At 35.7% G+C, this 21,976-nt stretch overlaps 1 protein-coding gene across 14 annotated transcripts in view; it reads left to right on the top strand.

Moving 5' to 3' along the window:
* Positions 1–21,976, top strand: part of LOC109092613 (neuron navigator 2-like) — a 187,009-nt gene that overhangs the window by 124,982 nt on the left and 40,051 nt on the right. For 12 of the 14 annotated variants that reach the window (XM_042727171.1, XM_042727170.1, XM_042727176.1 and 9 more), the window contains 8 exons: positions 6,967–7,039; positions 8,167–8,380; positions 8,689–8,742; positions 10,921–11,054; positions 15,519–16,638; positions 18,062–18,174; positions 18,554–18,662; positions 19,448–19,831. In XM_042727171.1, the coding sequence (XP_042583105.1) occupies positions 6,967–7,039; positions 8,167–8,380; positions 8,689–8,742; positions 10,921–11,054; positions 15,519–16,638; positions 18,062–18,174; positions 18,554–18,662; positions 19,448–19,831 (2,201 nt within the window). The remainder of the gene's footprint in view (positions 1–6,966; positions 7,040–8,166; positions 8,381–8,688; positions 8,743–10,920; positions 11,055–15,518; positions 16,639–18,061; positions 18,175–18,553; positions 18,663–19,447; positions 19,832–21,976) is intronic. The other 2 variants (XM_042727175.1, XM_042727182.1) reach the window with 1 other exon arrangement.

Genomic DNA, 21,976 nt, shown 5'->3' with positions numbered 1-21,976 from the left:
ATGGCTTTGCTTTTTAAAAATATAAACAGTAATATTGCAAAATATTATAACAATTTAAAATAATGCTTTTCCCTTTTAATATATTTAGTATATTACATCTATTTTAATAAATGGAAATTATTCCTGTGATAGCAAAGCTGACTTTCAGAAATCATTCTTATATGCTGATTTGATTTTCAAGAATCATTTATTTTTATTATCAATATTGCTTAATATTTTTTGAACCCGATAGAAGTTATTTATTTATTTACCAACCGGAACAGAAAACTTTAGTAACATTATAAATGTATTCACTGTTGCTTTTAATCAGTTTAAGTATAAATTGTATTAAAAGTAATGATTTCTATCCCAAACAAGCTAACAAATAAACATAATATTTTTGTAAAAGGAGTGTTAACACAGTTATTTGTAATGAGTTTTCTCTTGCTTTTTAGATGTGGCATCCCATAACTATATATTAAATAACAATACTAAAAAAACAAAAATATTGTAACATATTTAATTAATTTATTAGTTTATCGTTTATAAAAAAAAGAATGCCACTGATTACAATTGCAAAATGTGCATCTTTAATCACATAATAAAGTAATGACTTGCGGTTCAATAAGTGAGTCAGAACAATTCAGTAAGCACTCTGATTCAAGTGTTTTGATTCACAAGAACCAATTCATAAGAGTCATTCATTCAGGAGTTGGGCTTCATTGGTCTCACGGCGTGTTTTGGATTCACTAAATGCTAAATGGATTCATTCATTTAGCATTTAGACTCTGTGAATGAAACTGAATAGTCAGAAAAATGGTGCAGTAATAAAACCAAATATTGTGAGAATCATTTAATCCTGATACTTTTTTTTTTTAAAAACAAAACTGTTCAGATGAAGGACCTGTTCTCGTTTCCCAGCCCAACGTTTGCTTCGACCAGCTTCACAAAGTAGGTTTTGCTGGTCTTTTCAGATGTGAGAGGTAGATTAGGGGTCTGGGGTTAAGTTGAGTGGCAGGGGTCTGATTGTCCACCCACGGAAGCTGATCTCTTTTACCCTTCTCTCTCATTGCTATCTCTCACTGACTTCCTCTTTCTCTGGCTCCATCAATTAGCTCCGTCCCCTTAGCAGAAAATTGCACTGTAATTTACTACTTTTAGACACACTTTGTCTTTGTGTTCCCATTTTCTTTCTCTTTTTCTTTTCATCGCAGACAGTTTTCTTTCGTTCTCTAGCTGCGTGAATGCTCAGGTCTTTTGAATTCGTTCTTCTTCTATGACTCAGCTGGTGGTGACTGTACGACTTCATGCATAAATCCACGTGTAATTGTACATCTCAGCAGGCATTCTGTATTTATGCAGTTTTCCTGTATATGAGTCACTCTAAAGCTGTTTAAATTCCAGCGTGTGTATTTGTTTGTGTGCGTGTGTGTCTTTAGGAAGCAAAGCACTGCTGAAAGCAGGTGCTAGCAAAGCCATTATGCAAATATCACCATTGTGTGTTTTTATCAAGTGCGGGAATTGCACATCGCTCTGTGAATGGGTCTCTAGCAACAGCTTACGCTGGACATACAAGCGCTTGTGTTGATTTGCATAAAGATCCATTGGGCAGAGTAATATCACAGCGAGCGCTAATTGATGATATGATACTTAACCTCAGCATTCAGATGGTTAAATATGTAAACACATTAAGCTAATCAATGGAGGGGTTTTGGCTCATATTGTAAAACCGAGGAGTAGAATTTGAATGCGTTTGTCACAATAGCTTTGGAGGATCATAATATTAATGCAGCTAAGCATGGGCTAACTTTTATGGAACAGTTTTGAGTGTTCAGAATGAAATGCTGTACACAGCCTATTTGCATCATATTTTCAGGAGAAACATGGAATTAAACTATCAAAAAATAAAGAATAGGCATTACATAAAAAAAAAAAAAACTGTTTTCTATATTAATATATTTTGAAATGTAATTTATACCTGTGATGCAAAGCTGAATTTCCAGCATCATAACTCCAGTCTTCAGGATCACATGATCCTTCAGAAATCATTCTAATATGCTGATTTGGTGCTAAAAAAAAACATATCTTAAAACAGTTGTGCTGCTTTTTTGGTACATTTTATTGGTACATTATTTGATAAATAGAAAATATGGTTGCTTTTATTAATTACATTTTTTTGGTCAAACCAATATATTATTGGGGTCTAAACAAAACATATAGATGTCAATATATATATATATTTTTTTTTTTATTAAAAAAAAAAAAACATATCACTATACTGTCAATATCAACGTCTTACACCTTTCCTAAATAAATGTGAAGTGTTATTCTATTGAAACAATATATGTGTTACCCCTGGATATTGTGTGTTCATGTGATAGCTATTTCAGCAGTCTGGGCCAGCGTCAGATTCTCTCATTCACCTTTGGGACTGTTTTTACACCTGCTCGTTCCGTCTGATCCTCTCAGATCATCCTCCTCCCCTTTAACCCACCAGCAGTGCAGACAAAGCAAAGCACAAGATTGCAGCATTTATGTCATTGGCTGTTGACACAGGACTGCTAAAACACACAGGAAATCTCAGTGTCGTAACTCGAATTCTCCTCCCTAGTGGTGTGTATTGACACAAACATGGTTGCTTCAGCTGAGTCATTCTCTGGTCACATGTCTGGTGGAAGTTTGCGAAGCAGGTAACATCACTTAGAGCAGCTTAAAGTCATTTACTCTATCACAAAAGATCATAGTCCTAATCATTGCAGAGATCATATTGACAGGATGTTTACCTGTCTTTGTTTTTCACTTAAAGTTAGTTGATATGTTTTTTTCATGGTTTCCCAGAAAGCTAATAGTTACAATGAACAGCATTAAAGACTTTCCTGAATACTCTTGTCTTTTGTTTTGTTAGTTAAGGGGAATGATTGGCATGTTAATCTAATTTGGTTGTCTGTCAGTCATCATGGGTGGGTTTTTGTGCATGATTTGGCAACAGGATAGGGAAGGGAATCAAAACATGGTCCACATTCTTCTGTAGAGGCATTAATCACTTTTCTTCCTCTTCTTTTAAACGCTCATTGTTCTTAAATGTCTTTTTTTTGTAATTTGAATGAGGCCTGGAGTAGATAAGTGATGTCATGTTGGGATGAGATTTATTGTGTTTGTTGAGTAAGTGGGTGCTCAATAATGTTATATTTTATTATAAATATTATAAATGCAGCCTTGGTGAGCAAGAGAATTTTCAAAAAGAGTAAAAAATATTACCCACTCCCACAAACTGTTGTATGCATGAATAAGAAAGATTGATTTCATATGAAGTTACATGACACTATGATAAAATGTATTTCTGCACAGGACACATATTAAAGTTGCTTTATTTTTTGGTCATATCATGAAACAATCACGTTACACATTCCATCAGTTAGTTTGACCTAGATTTCAAGTGCATTAAAGTAAAAAAAAAGCTGAGATATAATCATTTAAATGTAGTGTGACGTTTTCATTTTTTTATTTTTTTTATTGCATAAAACTCAAAATGTGCTTCTGGGTCATAGTGACTCTAATGATGTTTTTGAATTTTCTTGGTTCTTTGTTTCACAATACAAGAGTTCATTGTATGAAGACATACAGTAACATTCAGAACCCAAAACTTCACTTGTGAGACAGAAGTGCATTTATTGATGCTGAGTTTGGCACACATTTCTGACATTAGACCTTTAATACAAGAGGCTAAAGTTTATTGAACAAAATCATTTTAATCTGATCTTTAGACTTTGAGTAGCGCAAATCTGAATTGGACTGAAATCAATATGATCATAGAATAACTAAATTATGATTGTTATTAAGGTTAAAACACGCTTACATGAATAAGTGGACTTTCGAGAGAAAAAAATGAATAAGACCCAGTTCTACAGTTATTCTCTTGATATGCATGTGTCTCTTTTTTTCATACAGCGTTTCATGTCAGTACATAAACTGCTTTTTGTCACATGACCAACTCACCTGTCAATCATCACCTTTAAATACATGCATTCTCTCTCTCTCCTTAACTCTAACCCACTGTCACATAAACACACTTACACACAAGGAGGAGTTTATTAGGGAACCAGTGGTGATGAAAAATATAATGACAGAGAGGGAAAAAACAACCAGAGGAAGAGATGGGGACAGAAAATGAGAGAGACAGTATGTGTGAGGAGTCTCATAGGAGGAATGTATCCGGTATATGTTTACATGTGTGCATATAAGCACGTTTATGTGCTTGTTGAGCTTGTTGAGACAGACAATAGTTGTGTGTGTGTGTGTGTGTGTGTGTGTGTGTGTGTGTGTGTGTGTGTGTGTGTGTGTGTGTGTGTGTGTGTGTGTGTGTGTGTGTGTGAAGTTGTTTGTTTAGCAGGCTGTCCCTGTCTTAAACACGATTGTAGTCGCTGAGGAGCAAATACACTCTTACAGTCTCTCACAGGTAACGAGCTGAGATTAAAATGAAGTGCTCTTGTTTCAGGTACGGGCCTCTTGTTGCTTTGAGGGCTTCCTTAATTCGTTTTTGACATAGGATGCATATGGAAGATGGAGTAAGAACTTAAAATGCTTTTATATTGTTATTTCCGACAAACATACAGCTGCATAGAGTCTGTAAATGGAAAGTAAATATAATTTAAAGTAAATTCAACATGTTGTTTAACTTTTTTGTGCCTCATATTTAGCCAGCCAAACATTTTTTCTGGAGTATTTCAGACCTTAAGTGTTCATGTAACTTAAAAGTTGTAAATATATTTGTAAAAAGCTTTAACATTGAGCTCAGATTTGAGCATTTTGTCATTATTATAGTGCTTTAGTGATATAATCATAAATATTAGATTATATCTGGTCATTTTGAGACAGTTTTACTTCCTTTTGTCAATTTGCTTCCTTTATCTAAAATATGTGCCAATATTTATTGCTTATTAGAGTATTGTAAGATTAGTTTAGCAACATGCAAATCTAAATGTAGCATATTTTTAAATAAAAAAATACTGTTTAATATTGTGTAAAATGAAGTGTTTATTTCATTGAATATAGTTGTGTTTATGTATTTACAGTCTTAAAGTTGTAGTGTTTTAATTTTATTTAAATCAAATGTAAAATGTAAACAATTTCCTGTTTTATTAGTTTAATTTTTTATATTTTAAGTAAAACAAACAGTATGCATTTTATCAGCCAGTGTAGATTAGCATTGGTCTTTGAAAAACACATATTGGTCAACAACTAGTGTTTTTCACGAATACATTTCTGTGGCTGTGCATGTGTTTGGTTTTGGTTAAGTGCTTTTTTATGGCTCTGCAATCACTTGTTTGCTTTTATTCTAGTAGGTTCTGATTTCTGTTGACCCAGTGAGTTTTTAATGCAGTTATTATGAGAACGTCATTCAGAGTGGTGTTTGCTGTCATGCATGACCTGCAACCCAACAATCAGAGAAGACAATGTTGTTGTGTTAGAGCTAAATTGCCCCACACCCCATTTCTTAATGCATTCATATTGACTTCATATAATATTATGCCTTGTAATTCAATTCACAGAGAGAAAGAGGATATAGATTCATTTCAACCCTTCTCTCTGATATATTTTTTATTTAGAAACGTTATATTTAGTCCTGGACGTCTGGGATGTGGTTCCTTCAAAGGGACAGAGGAATCTAGAGCAGATTCTTTGCTCACGTCTATATCTCCCTTGACCCTTAAGGCCAGCAACTGTTGGCTGCCAGCAACTGGGACACAGTCAGTGAGGCTGAAATGTGTTGCTGTGGCTGACATAACTCACACTTGTGCTGACTAACCCGTAGAAGAGGACCAGCTCTTTAATGCAGAACATGGGCAATAAATCAAAGCAATGCTCTAATTATACAGTGGCCCCAAAAAATATTGGGACAACTGAGCCACAGTTAAAAATGTATGAATTTCATTGCATAGCAAAAAAAAAAAAAAAAAAAAATCAAAGCAAGTGACTTCTGCAAACAAATGATGCTGGAGTTTTTGTAGAATTATCTTTTTAGCCATTTTTTTTTTTTGCATTTTTTCAAAATGACAAAATGTTGAAATACCTTTAATGGTGAACAATGTATATCAAAACAAACTACTTTTTGCGAAATGTTTAAAAAGTGTACTTACTTATGCTTTCTTTAACATTGATGATACTTTTGTTATTTAATGCAATGATATTCATGCATTTTTAAGTGCACTATAACCAAAGTGTCCAATATTGAAGGGGCCCATATGAATTTACAAGTTACTTGTTTTATTATTTAAATATAGACTGGTGCATTTGTAAAAGTTGGTCATCGATAGGTAATACAGGTATGGCATGAATAGAGTTTACACTCTATACCTTTTTTGAGAAACTACATATATTAGTCTTATTTAGGAATATCTGTAATTTAAAAAAATTGTCAACTTTTTTTAATAGACTAGGCAAGAATATATTAATGCAAGTATATGGTTAACATAGCATGACATATTGGCTCCATAAATAGAATGGGAGGCTATGATTATGGATAACCTTGACCCTAGAGTATGGTAAATATCATTAACATATTCCTAGCAGAATCCACATGACCTTTAAGTATAGCCTATTACATCACTCTCCTCTCAGCCAATCAGATATGCTTATGCTCTGAATTGAGTGACACTAGGATGTGGCTGGGTCAGCGTCAGGGCCTCGGCAGCATCTCCTAGCAACGATTGGCAGCAAAGGCTTTGCATACTGCTTTGACTGAGCAGCCAATCTATGCTCTCTGATAACACTACAGCTCCTAGAGTGAGTCACGTATTCAGCCACGGAGCAGATGTGAAGAAAACTCAATCTATACTGCAAGGAAACAGCATCTGTTCTGAACGTAACCCGGCCTGTTTGTTTTAGGTGATAATGGCTATGTTTATATGTGTGTGGTTTGTCATGATCCTTTTTTTTTAATGATCTCTACGGTGCTTATCAACATGCTCTCTCTGAATTTCTCTCTAGATCGAAAATATTGATGCCTGTCTGAGCTTCCTAGCAGCCAAAGGTGTGAACATACAGGGACTTTCAGCTGAAGGTAAAAACACAAGATTTTTAAATTAATAAGCCAGGGTTATTTTAACCGGGGTTATGTTGTTATAAGTTTCAAACTGTTCATTCTTCACCCCTAGGTTAGTAGTTTTAACAATTTGGGTAGTCAGGTTTCAAGATTATACATCTGTAAACCATTTGTCAATATTTATGTTTCTAGGTTATTTGCATATTTACGAGGTTAAAACTTTGATTGGACAAGTACAGCACAAAATTGGTTAGATTTTTTGAGTGCCTCTTTATCAGTTAATGTGTTTTCCTTCACTTTTTGGTGATTTTTACATTTCCCTCATATGGTGAAACTAAAAGTGCAGAAAAGTTTCTTTGACTGCACAAAGCACATTAATACTTAATGAAGCATGAGTTGTTTAGTATATAATTGGCTGTTTGGCGCAGAAAAACGTTCAAACACCACATTTCAAACTTGCTGCTACTGCACAAGCTGTAAATTTGTTTATACAGGGCTTTATATAATACAGATTGTTTCAAAGCAACTTCATATTAATAAACAGGAAAATAACAGAGTTAATGTTATAAAATTAATGAATTATGAAACAAATTAAAGCTGTAAAGCAGCTCTACAGAAGATAATTGTGTCATTATTTAGTTCAGTTAAACTATAAGCAGCTCTATAAAGGACAATAATGTTCTTAGTTATTCATGTTATGAAAGTCAAATTTGATTCGGTTTAGCTAAATAGTAGTGATGCTTCAAAATTAGCAAAGTTTCATTCGATAGTATCAGTGCAGTTTAATCAGTAATAATACGGAATATTAATTGTCTTTTAAACCCCCAAAAAGTGGTGCTAACTGCCTTTCAAAATTACTACCTGCTTAACGTAAAAAGTGACATTAGTGTAAAGGCATATTAATCAAACAATCATAAAACGGCGTTATTGTCAAGCACTTGACTGGTAGCGGCACAGTGGCTGATGACTGGAAGGCTGTAGGTTCGATCAGTTCCCACAAGAAGCGAGAGTGAGGCGCTCAACCCCGTCATGCTGTACAGGGGACTGTGCTTGTAATTAGTGCCCTACTAATTACTCTGAGAGAAAAGTGTCTGCCTAATTATATACTAAACAGCAATGTGTTGTTGAACATCTCTTCCTCACAGAGATCCGGAATGGAAATCTGAAAGCCATCTTGGGGCTTTTCTTTAGCCTGTCTCGATACAAGCAGCAGCAGCAACAGCCGACAAACAGACAGACGCACACGCAACACACACATTCACACACTCCCTTAAGCCAGCAGAGCAGCGCTCCGGCCCAGCTGACCTCCACCTCGCATGGGACGCACACACACAAAACACAGCCAGACATGCAGTCCAGGTAACATCTATCTATCTATCTATCTATCTATCTATCTATCTATCTATCTATCTATCTATCTATCTATCTATCTATCTGTCTGTCTGTCTGTCTGTCTGTCTGTCTGTCTGTCTGTCTGTCTGTCTGTCGTGCATATGTTATATGGATTGTTTGTGGATTGATTTGAAGCAATCTGTCTGTCTAAATGTGTCTTCATTCTCTTAGGGTTGTGATTGTGTGATGTTGTGTTAGTCATCACTCTCTGTGTTTGTCGGTCTCTCTCTTTATCTCTTCTTTCTTCTCTTGTTTCTCTTCTTCTTTCGATCTAGGGATGGCTCTCAGAGTAAACTCAAGTTTTCCATTGGTCAGAAAAAGTCTTCTAGGTAGCACTCTCACTCTCATCCTGTGCTCTCGTGTATTTCCTCTGCTGTCAAGCTGCTCGTCATCACCCTCCTCTTCCTCACTTACTCTCTGCATGTGATTTTGTGGTCTAATTCTACTCATGTATGTACAAGATTGTTATGTGAAACTAATTATTCAACTGGCTACTCAGTACAATATCATTGTAATTAAATAGTATTAAATAATCAAAATTATTATTTTTCTATATCTATCTATCTATCTATCTATCTATCTATCTATCTATCTATCTATCTATCTATCTATCTATCTATCTATCTATCTATCTATCTATCTATCTATCTATCTATCATCTATCTATCTATCTATCTATCTATCTATCTATATATTCACATTATAAAAAGTGTACTGCATTAAAACACATGGCCAACACCATATTTCAGGTGTTTTATCATGTGTTGTCTTATGTTATCAATAGTGCATTACACTATTTAATGCATGTGCAGGTAATTTTTGTGCATTTGAATGCATATATTAAATTATTTTTTTATTTTTTATTATTTTTATTTTTATTATTTAACTGTGCTTCCAGTTAGTAAAGAAAGTATATAACAGAATGCAATTGATAAGGGATTAAGAATAACTTTGTAATGCATGTATATATTTAACAGATATATAGTTAGATAGAGACATCTGTTAAATAGATGGATAAACTAGATTTATTCTAAATATAAAGAAGAAAATAATGACATGTCTTTGTCAACCGTTCCTTGAATATATCCGGCCAGACAGAATATGTGGACTCTGTCAGGTGATGTTACCCAAAACATGTCCCAGTGGAAATGTCTGCTCAGTGAGCTGTGATAACTTTAAAATAACTGCTCTGTGTGATGCCCTGCTTGAGTATATTAATTATTAATTGTGGTGTGTGACAGAAAGGTTGAGGTTGTGATTTTGGTTTCAGTGAATGATGTGTTCGTGCCTTCAGTCAGCAAGTGCTGTAAATGCATTTGAAATCAAATGCAAACGTGTGATGCGTTTCAGATAACTACACTAAAAATACTATGAGTCACCTTATTTAAAATTCCCAGTTTAAATATCAGCCCAATCTTTAATATTCCACCGTTCGTTTTTTGGCAACATGTACCACAATGTTGCCATCTAATGGTGGATAGTTATAATTGCAGATAAGCCTTCCACAGATATGAGATGCATTTTAGGTGAGCAGGAAAATAAAAAGAGAAAAATGTTACTATTTCCCATGCTTATGAGAAAATGTCAAGGCAACACAATAGACAGCAATGTGATCAGCAGGATAGGTCACGACAAATATTCCTGTATTTTACATGGCATTGACATGACATTTACCTAGACTTGATTGTTAGGTGAGATTACTCTATTTGTGTGTCAATCATGAGGCCTTAAAGGACTGATGGAGAAATGTCACATTAGAATTACAAATCTTCATCATAGAGGTTTTACTGGGTTTATATAAGTCAATATATTACATGGTTGTGCTTGTTTAATATTAAATATTTAATATACATTTATAATTTATATTTATAATATAAATTTATAATATATATAATATATAATATATAATTTATATATATATATATCATACTAAATATTTTGCTTCTATTCTATTCTTTCCCTGGTCAGCATCTGCACAAAGCTGTGGTATTAAACTAAATATCTAAAACTTAAACAAGGCACACAATGCTTGATACAAATATTTTTCTTTTTTAAATGCACCAGTTTTGCGGAAATAAATACATTGTTAAGGGTTATTTATTGTTGCATTATTCAGAAACACATACTATTTGCTAGCTAAGTGGTTATGCCGGAGGGATTCACTACTGATGCACTGAACAGATCCTCCATCATTTTGCATAAATAAAAAAGTGCACCAAAGCAGTTTAAAGAGTTTTTGCTGCTGGGGAGAGGAGATGTTTTTGTGTGTGTGTGTGTGTGTGTGTGTGTGTGTTTGAGCTTCATTAACTGGGAATGAATTTAATAAGGCTGATTCTAGAGCAAGAGACCCTGAGAAAGGCACAAACATTCAGTTCATATATATATATCCTCTGGCAAACACCAACAACACCTGAGCACGGGTTCTGCACTGACAAGGAGCATGCACATTATCTTCAGAAAATGTCTGAATGTTGTCGTTAATATTTTTTGCTCTCTCGCTGTCACAGATTGCCTGGCCCCACCTCGAGGATGTCCACTGCAGGCAGTGAGAGTTCTCCTCGAGGGTCCATCAGTTCAGCAGGGAATCGCCGCAGTCAGGTGTTCAGCGATAAAGCCAAACCTGCAGCAGCTCAGGCCAAAGGTAAAGCCAACATCACAGTCTTTAAAGTGAAGTGACCTCTGAATCAGAAAGCAGCAGGTCAGGATTTCATTAAAGAGAAAAACCGATTTGAACAAGCTTGTCTCTACAGAGTCCTTCCAGTTTATATATTATTTGTGATTGTATCAAACCTAGGCAAATGAATCTATTTTCTGTATTTCATTTATTCAAATAATGCTGACTAGCTACAGCCCCTGGTAATGTTTAGAGAAAAATTAGATAATAAAAAAAGAAAGCCTAAGGAAAGTTTCAGATGGGCTAGAAGAAAATGGTGTCTCATGTTTTAGTTATGTATGGCAAGATTTGTGATATGTATGAGGTATGTTTATGATTTGTTTCTTTCTCCAAATTAAATTTCTTTTGTCATTTGTAGTTTGAACAGTAATGGAGCAGTCTTCTCCATTTTAAGTAAAAGCTATGGAGCTAGTCTTTATTTACTCTGTGGGGTGTGTGCATGTACACATTTTTTTTTTAATCGATGTTAATACATTTATTCAACAAAGATTCATTAAATTGAAAGTGAAGTCACAGTAAAACAATATTCTTTAGAACTTTCTGTTCATCAAAGAATCATGAAAAAAATGCATCAGTATACACAAAAAATAATAAGCAGCTTAACTAATTTCAACATGGATAATAATAAGAAATAAAATGTTGAGCAGCAAATCAGTATATCAGAATGATTTCTGAAAGATCATGTGACACTGATGACTGGAAAATTCAGCTTTGTCATCACAGTAATAAAAAACATTTTAAAATGTATTAAAATAGAAAAAAGTTGTTTTAATTCGTAAGAATATTTCACAGTATTCCAGTTTTTACTGTATTTTAGAACAAATAAATGCAGTCTTAGTGAGACTTCAGAACCATAACAAAAAAATCCTGCCAAGCCTGAACTTTTGAATGGTACTGTATACCATTTATAATTTGTGCACTTACATTGTCTAGATGTAAAATTGGCTCTTGGTTAGCATTATCCAGTAGCCCACATGGCCTAGATGAAGTCAACAGAAAACAAAAGCAGACTTTCTACAGGAAGGTATTGCATTTTAAACTTTTTCTGGAATAACGTGCACTGATGAATTACACACCATAAGATAAACTGGGTCACTTCTGAGTTCATGTTGACTTTAAGCGGTCACTGTGTTAAAATGTGCCAACCACATTTGTGTGCTGTGTGACGGAGCTGTGCTGAGTTTGGAGTAGTTAATGTAGCAGTCAGTGCTGGAAATAACTGCTTATAATGACCTTGGGTGAAGCTAGTCACACAACCCCTAGCTGAGATGTTTAAAAGAACAACCAAACATCACCTATTTAAGTATAGCACACCATGCAAACGTGTGTGGTACTGGCTTTGAAAGCGTGAAGTGAGCGAAGTGTAGGAAGTTTCTGCATTAATTGAGCTCCAATTAGTGTGTTCTGGGAGAATGTGGTGGCAGTGAAAGAGACACAGAAAGATGAAGGTTTTCACAGTGTCATGCTTTAAGCAATCTGTCCTGTTTTTCTGTTTTTCCACTGTATGTTTGTACATATTCCTAAATGAGCAAAGCATTTGAAAGAAAAATTCAAAGCAGGTTCTTCTAATGGTAGACTTTGCAAACTGCATGCCCATGTTCACTTTTTAAGAACATTTTCTTAAATAATCTGACTATAATATCAGACTTGTGTGCAGTTGAAGAGTTCAGATGTTTTGGTCTTGTGACTGTGAAAGTTAGTAAATGGTGTCAGCCGACCGATTCTCCCATAATGCATTTAGCTCTGTTATTTTGCGTGTGACCTGCTTAATGCAAAGCAGAGGGAGATTGTGAATCACAGAGCAAAGGAGCACAACTCTTCTGTGTGTGTGTGCCATCATTCTGACACTGTTGAAACGGACATTAGTCCATATGCTGTTTAAGCCTTTATTAACAGCATTTGCTGTATTTGTGTATAATGTTGGCTCAATGAAATACTAGCCTAATCAGGCATGTTTAAATGATAAAAAATATGACAGATAACAATTGGAATTATCTTGCAATCACATGATCACTGTATTTAACAACAGAGGGAAAAACACTGACAAGGTGCAATATGAAACAGGCATGATGATGTGTTTATTGGTGGGCTTTCGTGGGGTGGTCATCTGAGACTAATGATAGCTGTTATTCTGCCGTGGAGAAATAATCACTTAAATATGGATGTTAAGAGGAACTGAGAGGGGCCACAAACCCTGAGGGCAGAAAGTTGCTCTAGAGTTTCCTAATGACATGAGGGCGACAGCAAGATTAGTTCTGCCCAACGTTTAGCAGTTTATTGTCATATGGTCTGTTTCTGGACAGTAACTGCTCAACTTTTTCTCTCTCTCAACTCTCACTTCTATAACCGAGGTCTTTTTTCCGACCTATCCCCTTCTCGGCCCCTCTCTTCCCTCTCTCTACCTATTGGAAGTCATTAGTGGTCTGACCCACTTCTCTCTGGCTGGCATGGCTAATTGGACCTTAATCACTTCCTAATTGCCGCTTTGTTTCTGTGCTGCTCATTAAATGCCAAACTGAATGAGATGGGAACAGTGTTTTCCCCCATGTCAGATCGTTTAATAAAATATACAGATAAACGCTGAACCTGAAAAATAATCAAATATTTGAGTGTAATCAGTGGATTTTTTTTTAGCCAAATCCTTTACATTCAGTCTTAACAAGTGCTTACCAGAAGTTTGTAGCTAATATTACTGTATGTCAAATAATATTGTGTAAAGTATCTGAGAGAAACATCCAGCACTCTGACTAGGCACTCAGTGGGATAAACCTATAGTTTTTGATCTCATTTGTAATGTGCAGAATTAGTACTGTATATGCTCAGATGATTTAGAGTTTTGTTTACAGTTTTTGGGCACTTTAGTCTTTTTTCTGGGTCTGGACCACCGGCCGGCTGACAGAGTGAGTGTGTTGAGAGTGATCTAGAGGCTCAGAGGGAGGGGGCTGGACAGAAGGACAGCAGGGTTTCTGTGCGAGAACTGTTTGCAGTTAGTGTTTTATTTGCAGTGTAGCTCCTCGACTACTGAGACACTACAGGCTGGACTGACGGTGAAACCAGCTCACTTTAACAAATGGACCTGACAGGTGAATGAGAGACAGATAACATGCTGATTTTATTTGAATTTTTATGTTTTTCTTTGCTTTTTATAAACAGATTTAGTACTGCAGTGATTAGTATGATTATAATGTGCATCATGTCATTCTGCAAGGTTTGGCTGATTTAACCGTTTGTCTTTTTTATAACTCTGTTGTGCTAAAATGCATGTCTGTTTGTTTAATCAATTAACACTGCCTAATCATAGATTTTCATGCATTATTTAACATTTCGGTTTTGGTATGGTTTATATTTCATGTCAGTTATTTAAAGGAAGTTTTGATTGTGTATGTCACACAGAGCACAGTAGTTAAATTTGGCCTCCAGTGAATGGGCATTAAAGTCTTACTCGCTGTGTTAGTGTAAACAGTTTAGAATGGATCACAGTCGGCTGTCTGCTGCTCACTATTAGAATAACATTAGCTTAGGAGTAACTAGCCTTTTATGGCCAGGGAGAACAGTTTCAATATTCATCTCCGGTTAAACTTGTCTCCTGTTTTCCGTAGCCTTTGATTCGGTTTGGTTTAATTTTGGCTTTATTTCCCTGGTTCCCGGGTTCTTTTTCCACAACATCTATTTGGTTTTCGGATCTGATCTTTAGGAATGACTGTTCATCAGTGTTGTTGTTGTATCTGTTGCTATAGTAATGATGTATGTGTCAGAGCAGGGCCAAGAAACTTCTTCATTTATGATGTTATGTGTTCCATAATTATGAAAAACCACATGAAATCTGATCAGACTGTTTGACTCGTTTGCAAAAATGAGATTTCGATTGGATTTCAAACATATATCGATGCGGTGTGTCTGCAAAAATGCATAGATGTAAATGTAACTTAAGTTTAAGTAGTAAGATTGCTAAAACTGAAATAAAAATAAATGGAACTTAAATAGAACAATAAAATGAAAAAAACACATAAAAACCCAAAACATTTTTGGTATATTTTGTGTTCAGTTGCTGTATGGTTTTCATGTATTTCATTTATTATTCCTTGTTCTTGACCAGGACTCTTGTTGTATTTCATTGGGACCTTCCTGGTTAAATAAATGCTAAAAAAAAGAAAGAAAGAAAATAAATATTAATTAAAAATATGAACAAATTCTATAATAGTGTATACACTAAAATAACATTGGACCATTCAAACTGAAATACTTTTCTGGTTTTAAGAGGATTCAAAATCTGATTTAATTCAAATTCAGATTTCATGGTACAAATATGAGTGTGAGTATGAGCTGCTCTTCACATACAGTATGCAGTCCAACTTTCTCCATGACTGTTTTATCCTGTCTCTCTGATTTTCCTGTATTTTGCCGTCACCTCTTATGTCATTTCCTCTCCAGAATCATCAGAGAGTGTCTCCTCACAAGGCGTGACTGAGCAAACTCTGTCATCCCTGGCGTCCGCCTGCACCTCTGTTAGCACCAGCACTGTGGCATCTTCATCTTCATCATCAGCCATCCCCCAGCCCAACTCGAGTAGCAAACCCTGGAGAAGCAAATCTCAGAGCACCAAGCACACTGCTACCTCCACGATGCTTTCCATCAAACCAGATCTCCAAGCCAAGCAGCCTGTGGCTGCAGAGCCGGCACCGAAAGCTGTGCCTCAGAAGTCCATGCTGGAGAAACTCAAACTTTTCAACAGCAAAGTAGGTTCTAAGTCATCCACGCAAGCAGAGGGCGCCATTACGCCGACAGGAGGAAAAGATGGTGGTTTGGTTTTAGAAAGAGTCGAGGCTGGTTCCAATACAAAACCCATTGAGGAAATGGATGGTAATGCCAGGTCCCCGAACGGATCGAGTGCTGTTACCATGACAACCAGCAGCCCAAAGATTGCACTAAAGGGCATAGCACAACGGACATTTAGCCGGGCGCTCACAGCAAAAAAAGCCTCAACTAAAGCCGTAGATAAAGAAAAGGAAAAAGAACGAGCTAAAGAAAAAGACAAAAATGGGAAAGAGGGGTCAAAGCGTGTCCCTTCCTCAGAAAAGGTAGAGATCAAAGAGGAAGTTAGGGAGGAAGTTGTTCCCTCAAGCAGAGTTGCTCCCTCCGAGGCAGAGCCCAGGAAATCCTCCAAGATCACCAGCTTCATACCCAAAGGTGGCAAAGTGGGCGGTAACAAGAAAGATAGCCCCGCCCCTGTGCAAAGCGGAATTCCAAAACCAGGAAGTAAAAACACTGGAAATGGAGCGGTGAAAAGTTCAGCGTTGCCCCCCGGTGGTAAAGACAATGAGAGGCCTCGCAGTATGCGTCTGGGAGGAGGTCCGGGACTTCATAGGGACAGCCGGCATTCCTCGTCCTCTTCAAGCCTGGCTTCCACCGAGGGGAAAGGACACCACAGCGCCGCCCCGGGGGCCAACGGAACACAATCCACGGCCAGCAACACAGTCAGTGTGCAGCTGCCTCAGCCACAGCAGCAGTACAGCCACCCCAACACAGCCACCGTAGCACCCTTCATGTACAGGTGAGACTCGTCCTGGGGTTTTCATCTGGAGGATGATAAAACACGTCAAAAACCATCAATTTAGATCAAAGGAGAAACTTGAGCCAGATCTAGAGCTCATGTGGGTCTTTTGACTTAGACTAGTAAGTAGTAGTTATTTTTTATTTTTTTTTTTTAACTGTAACTAGACTATTGAAAATGTTTTTGTTAATTGAAACAAAGCTGAAATAATACTAAATATAAATATTAGTTGGAAAAACTTAAACTTAAAAAAAAATGAGATATGTTGCTTTGGCAACAAACTGAAATAAAATAAGCTGAAGTGCCTAAGTTACTAAAAATAAAAATTAAATATATAAAAATAGAAATAAAACTAATAAAAATAAACTCATGTTAAAAACAAAAATAAACACTAAATCAAAATATAAAAATATTAATAAAAACAATAACAGTATCTGTAATAATGAACTAACCCTGGACTAATAAAACTGTCAAAATCAGATTTTTAATTCAAATCCTGTGATACGGATATGAATGTGGTTTGAAATGGGTTTGTTAAAATCAGATTTCATCTGTATTTTGCTGTTAACTAAAATTGACACTCCAAAAAAAAAAAAAAAAAAAAAAAAAGTCATAGCTTCAATTTTCTTCTCACAAATGCAGTCCAAAAAAGGAAGAGAAAAATAAAGTAAGAAATGTTTCTTTGGCAACTAACTAAAATAAATTTAATTTGAAGTACTAAAACTAAAAAAATACTAGAATTAAAACTGAAATAAAAAAAGCTAATAAAGTGACAAATTGCTAAAACAAACTAAAATTTGAATGAACACTAAAAATATAAAAACAAAAAGCAAATTCTAAATATTAATAAATTTATAGTAGAATATAAATAATGCTAAAATAAGACTGCTAGAAACCATAAAAAAATTTTCTCTTAAAATTTCTCACAAGACCTTGAATAGCAACCTCCTGACAACCACTCAAAACCAAAACACAATCACATACTGTACCATCATGCTACAAACATGCTAAAGAACATCTAATTAACAACATAACACAAGATGATATTGTTTTGCACTGAAAAAAAAAAAAAAAAAAAACTCTAGTGAAATCTTAATGCATGCATGTAGCACATATCAGATATACAGATAAAAAAAATAGATTCATGCCAAAAGACTTGTAATTAGTTTATGAGACTGCCACTGAAAAACTCATTGTGAACGGCTGTAGTAAGTGTGCATGCATGCTCACATGTGTATGACTCCCCGTCAGGCTCAGCTGTGAAGCGTTTGACTGGGATTTCCTCTGAAACAGACCTGTTGCCCTGTGTTTGTTTTCCATAAAGTATTCCTTTAGTCAGGCCATGCATTCTGCTGACTAGAATGTCATGACTAGATTTGTACATGAATGACACCTTTTTTAATTTTAACCCCTCTGTTTTTAGATCTCACAATGAGGCAGATGGAAACATAGTCACAAACCCAAGCTCTGGATGTCGTAGTAGTGACTCTAGTAGCTTCAGTAAGATCAACCAGTCTTCTACTGAGGACCTGTCAGGTAACTGTTCAGTTCATATCTGATCTGATTTAAATCAAGCAAGCAATTTTACAGTAAGTATTCTATACTCATCTAGGCTGCATTTATCTGATCAGAAACAGTAAAAAGTTAATTTATTCATGTGATGGCAAAGCTGAATTTCAGCAGCCATTACTCCAGTCTTTATTGTCACATGATGCTTCAGAAATCATTTTAATATGCTGATTTGTTGCTCAGGAAACATTTATTATTTGCAGTCAGTGCTGAAAACAATAGTTAGCATTGTTTGATGAACAGAAAATTCAGAAGAAAAGCATTTATTTGAAAAACAAATCTTACCCAAACTGTTGAACAGTGTTTAAATACTGATAAAAAGTTAAAATGAATGCCCTGTTTTCAGGTGAAGATCCAGAGACCAGACGTCTGAGGACTGTCAAAAATATTGCTGACCTGCGGCAGAATTTAGAAGAGACCATGTCAAGTTTGCGGGGGACGCAAATCACACACAGGTAAATGCATCTATTTCTTACTTTTTACAGTCTGATGTAGCAGGAGAACTTTCAGAGGGAAAGAGGTTAAGATAAGAAGATGGTTCTTTGGTGAACCGTGAAGCTTTAACAGTGAGGGAAAAAGCATATTATTCCCCAATTCAACTGGCAAAGACACAGGCTGCCAAAAGAGACACTTTTTTCTGACAGTATTTTATCTTTTGAGACAATAACAAGTAGCCATTAATTCCTCAGCTTGACTCTTTTAACTGTAAATGACTAATTGAGTAGAGTCTGTCCACCATGCTCTTTCCATCTCTATTCTTAAAACCTTCTTTGTTCCTCTTTTTTGATTATTCAGCTGATTGACCCAGACTGCATTGCTATGATGGCATCATGATGTAATTGCGAACTGCTTAAAAAGTCCGTTTTAGGACAAAATGAGAGCAGCAAGGCATTTTTGTTTCCTGAGGTGTCAGGATATTGGTTACAATTCCTCAGTACTATGCATAAAACCTTTCCTCATATTATAAGTTAAGTAAATATTGTAATTAAATACTATTTGGTGAAAAATACCTGTGGTTTCCTGGAATTAACTATTCTACAACAGTCTAGAAATGTTGGTAAAACTTGGTACAAGCCACTACTGTAATAAAAACAACTAATAACATGGTATTTTTGAAGAAACTATAGATATGTACCATGGTATAACTATTGATACTATGGTACAGTTTAGCTTCAAAAGGTCATATGTATTTGATTTTATATTGATTTAAAGTGAATTTTAAATGCTCTATGTCTCTCAGCACACTGGAGACCACTTTTGATGGTAGCGTTACTACTGAAATGAGCAGTCGCAGCATCCTCAGCATGGCATCTCGCCCCGCGCCGCTGTCCTGGGCCAGTCGCATGGGCCAGTCCAGCCCCCGTCTACAAGCAGGAGATGCTCCCTCGGTCGGTAACGGGTATCAGTCCCGCAGTGGAGGTGTGGCATCAGGCCAGGGCCGGTATCTGTACCAGGCTCCTCTACGGAAGCAGCTGGCAGCGCGTGGCAGCGCCCTCTGTGGCCTGGAGCTGGGAGACAGGGCGGAGGATCTGGAGCTGGCAGGTGTGGGGCTGGAAATGAGCGGCTACATGAGTGATGGAGACGTGCTGGCTAAGAACGCCCGCTCTGATGAGCTGACCAGCGGGTAAGTGTGGAAGATAGTTGTCAGTGGTTAAGACAGATGTTTTCAATGGCTGATAATTATGGGAGTTTTCAGTATGTAGTTTAGTGGAGATGAAAGGAAAATCAAAAGGCAATTTAAAGGTGCACAGCGTAATTTACACAAGTGGTAATTCTTTGTTGGTCCTAGATTATTATTAACCAATTATTTTGTAAATTGTGTCAAGTGCCTAAAGGAAGCAGATTTGATGTAAAGATATCTCTTATATTAAAGGTCGGTTCAGTTTACTGTAATGAGTGTTGTCATGTTCATAAATTTGTACATTACCATATGGCATAAAACTAATCAAATGGATCATGCTTTCTGTGAAGACTCTGAAAATCTCTGTGGATATTTGCAGTGTGGATTTATTGTAGCCACTAGAGGGTGATATGAATGCACATTTTCTTAGGTCTTTCATATTGATACTATAAATCAGTGCATGACTACCAGGTCAGAAATTAACTTTTCAATTCAGGGAATTCAATTCAGTTTTTTAACCTATGTAAGAACAGTTTTTGTGTTTACCTTTTTTAAATGTATTGAGCAGAGTTTACATTTAGGCATTGTTTTAGTAGATGCACAGATTCAGAAAAGGATATACCATTCAAATGTTCAAATGGGTTATAAGATAATGTTTTTTAAAGATGTTTTTTATGCTCACCAAAAGATACATTAAAAATACAGTAAAAACAATATTAGGAAATTATATTAGAATTTAAAAATGCTTTCTATTTTAATATATTAAATTATATTAAATTATATTATATTATATTATATTATATTATATTATATTATATTATATTATATTATATTATATTATATTATATTAATAAAATATAATATAAGAATATTTAAAATATGGTAAAGCTGAGTTTTCAGCATCATATTTCAGTTTTCAGTGTCACATGATCCTGTCACATGATGCTTAAGAAACATTTATTATTATCAATGTGGTTAAAAAAAACAGCATTTATTTGAAACATATGTTTTTTGTATCATTTTAAATGGCTTAAGTTTTAATGAATTAGATGCCCCCTTTCTGAATAAAATTATTAGTTTAGCACACAAACGTTAGTAAATTAAAAATGTCCTAACCCCAAACTTTGGATGGTATTGTATTTCACTAATATCATCATGTAATAGTAGACATTTACCTTTTTTAGCACTCTTAAAGGGATAGTTCACCCAAAAATGAAGATGATTTACTGACCCTCAAGTTTTTGCAAACCTGAATGCATTTCTTTCTTCTCGTGAACTCAAAAGAAGATATTTTGAAGAATGTTGGTAACCAAACAGTTGCTGGTAGCCATTGACTTCCATATTATTATTTTTTCCCACCGTTCTATAGAAGTCAGTGGGGTCCATAAACTGTTGGTTACCCATATTCTTCAAAATGTCGTCTGTTATGTTCAACAGAACAAAAAAAAGAAACTCATACAGGTTTGGAATAACATGAGGTTGAGTAAATGATGGCACAATTTTAATTTCTGAGTGAACTATCCCTATAAATCTGAAATGGATTTATACTTTTTTCTTTCTGCTGCCTTTACTTCAAAGCTAAGGATAGACACTAGACTTTGTGTTTTTATGTTGACATTAGTGTGAATCATCGCCAGTCTGATTCACTGAATCAGTTCTCATGGGGAGATTTGAATCCAGTTGTATTTCAGATACACATATGATGTCTAATGACGCAGTGAACACATTAAATGCAATGAATACTGTCACCTTGTGGCTCTGGTCCTTAGGCGGTAATAAAAGCAGCTTTAGTGCATGTGCTCTCCTCTGTACTGAGTGTACAGATCGAAGGGGCAATGTGACACAGATTCACCGCCCCCTTCATGCTCAAACAAGCTCTCTGCATACCTTGGCTGTGATAATGTGCAATTTAAACATCTTGTGTTACTATTTCCCCCCAATCACAGTCTTCCTGTGTGGTTTGAACACTACAAACTGTTCTAGCGCTTCTAACATTACCAGATTATAGAGAACAGGCCAGGTGACAGGCTGCAATTACATCTGGCCATAAGCCTGAAGTCTGGATGCAAATATCACTTAGATAGTCATTAACAAACGTCTGACAAAATCCAGGCATCAAAAACCTGTCAAATTCACTGTTTTGCTCAC

Source organism: Cyprinus carpio, chromosome B7 (assembly GCF_018340385.1).
Source record: "Cyprinus carpio isolate SPL01 chromosome B7, ASM1834038v1, whole genome shotgun sequence".
In the NCBI taxonomy this organism is placed as follows: domain Eukaryota; kingdom Metazoa; phylum Chordata; class Actinopteri; order Cypriniformes; family Cyprinidae; genus Cyprinus; species Cyprinus carpio.
The sequence above is the reverse complement of the archived record's forward strand: the minus strand, read 5'-3'. Positions and strand labels throughout refer to the sequence as shown.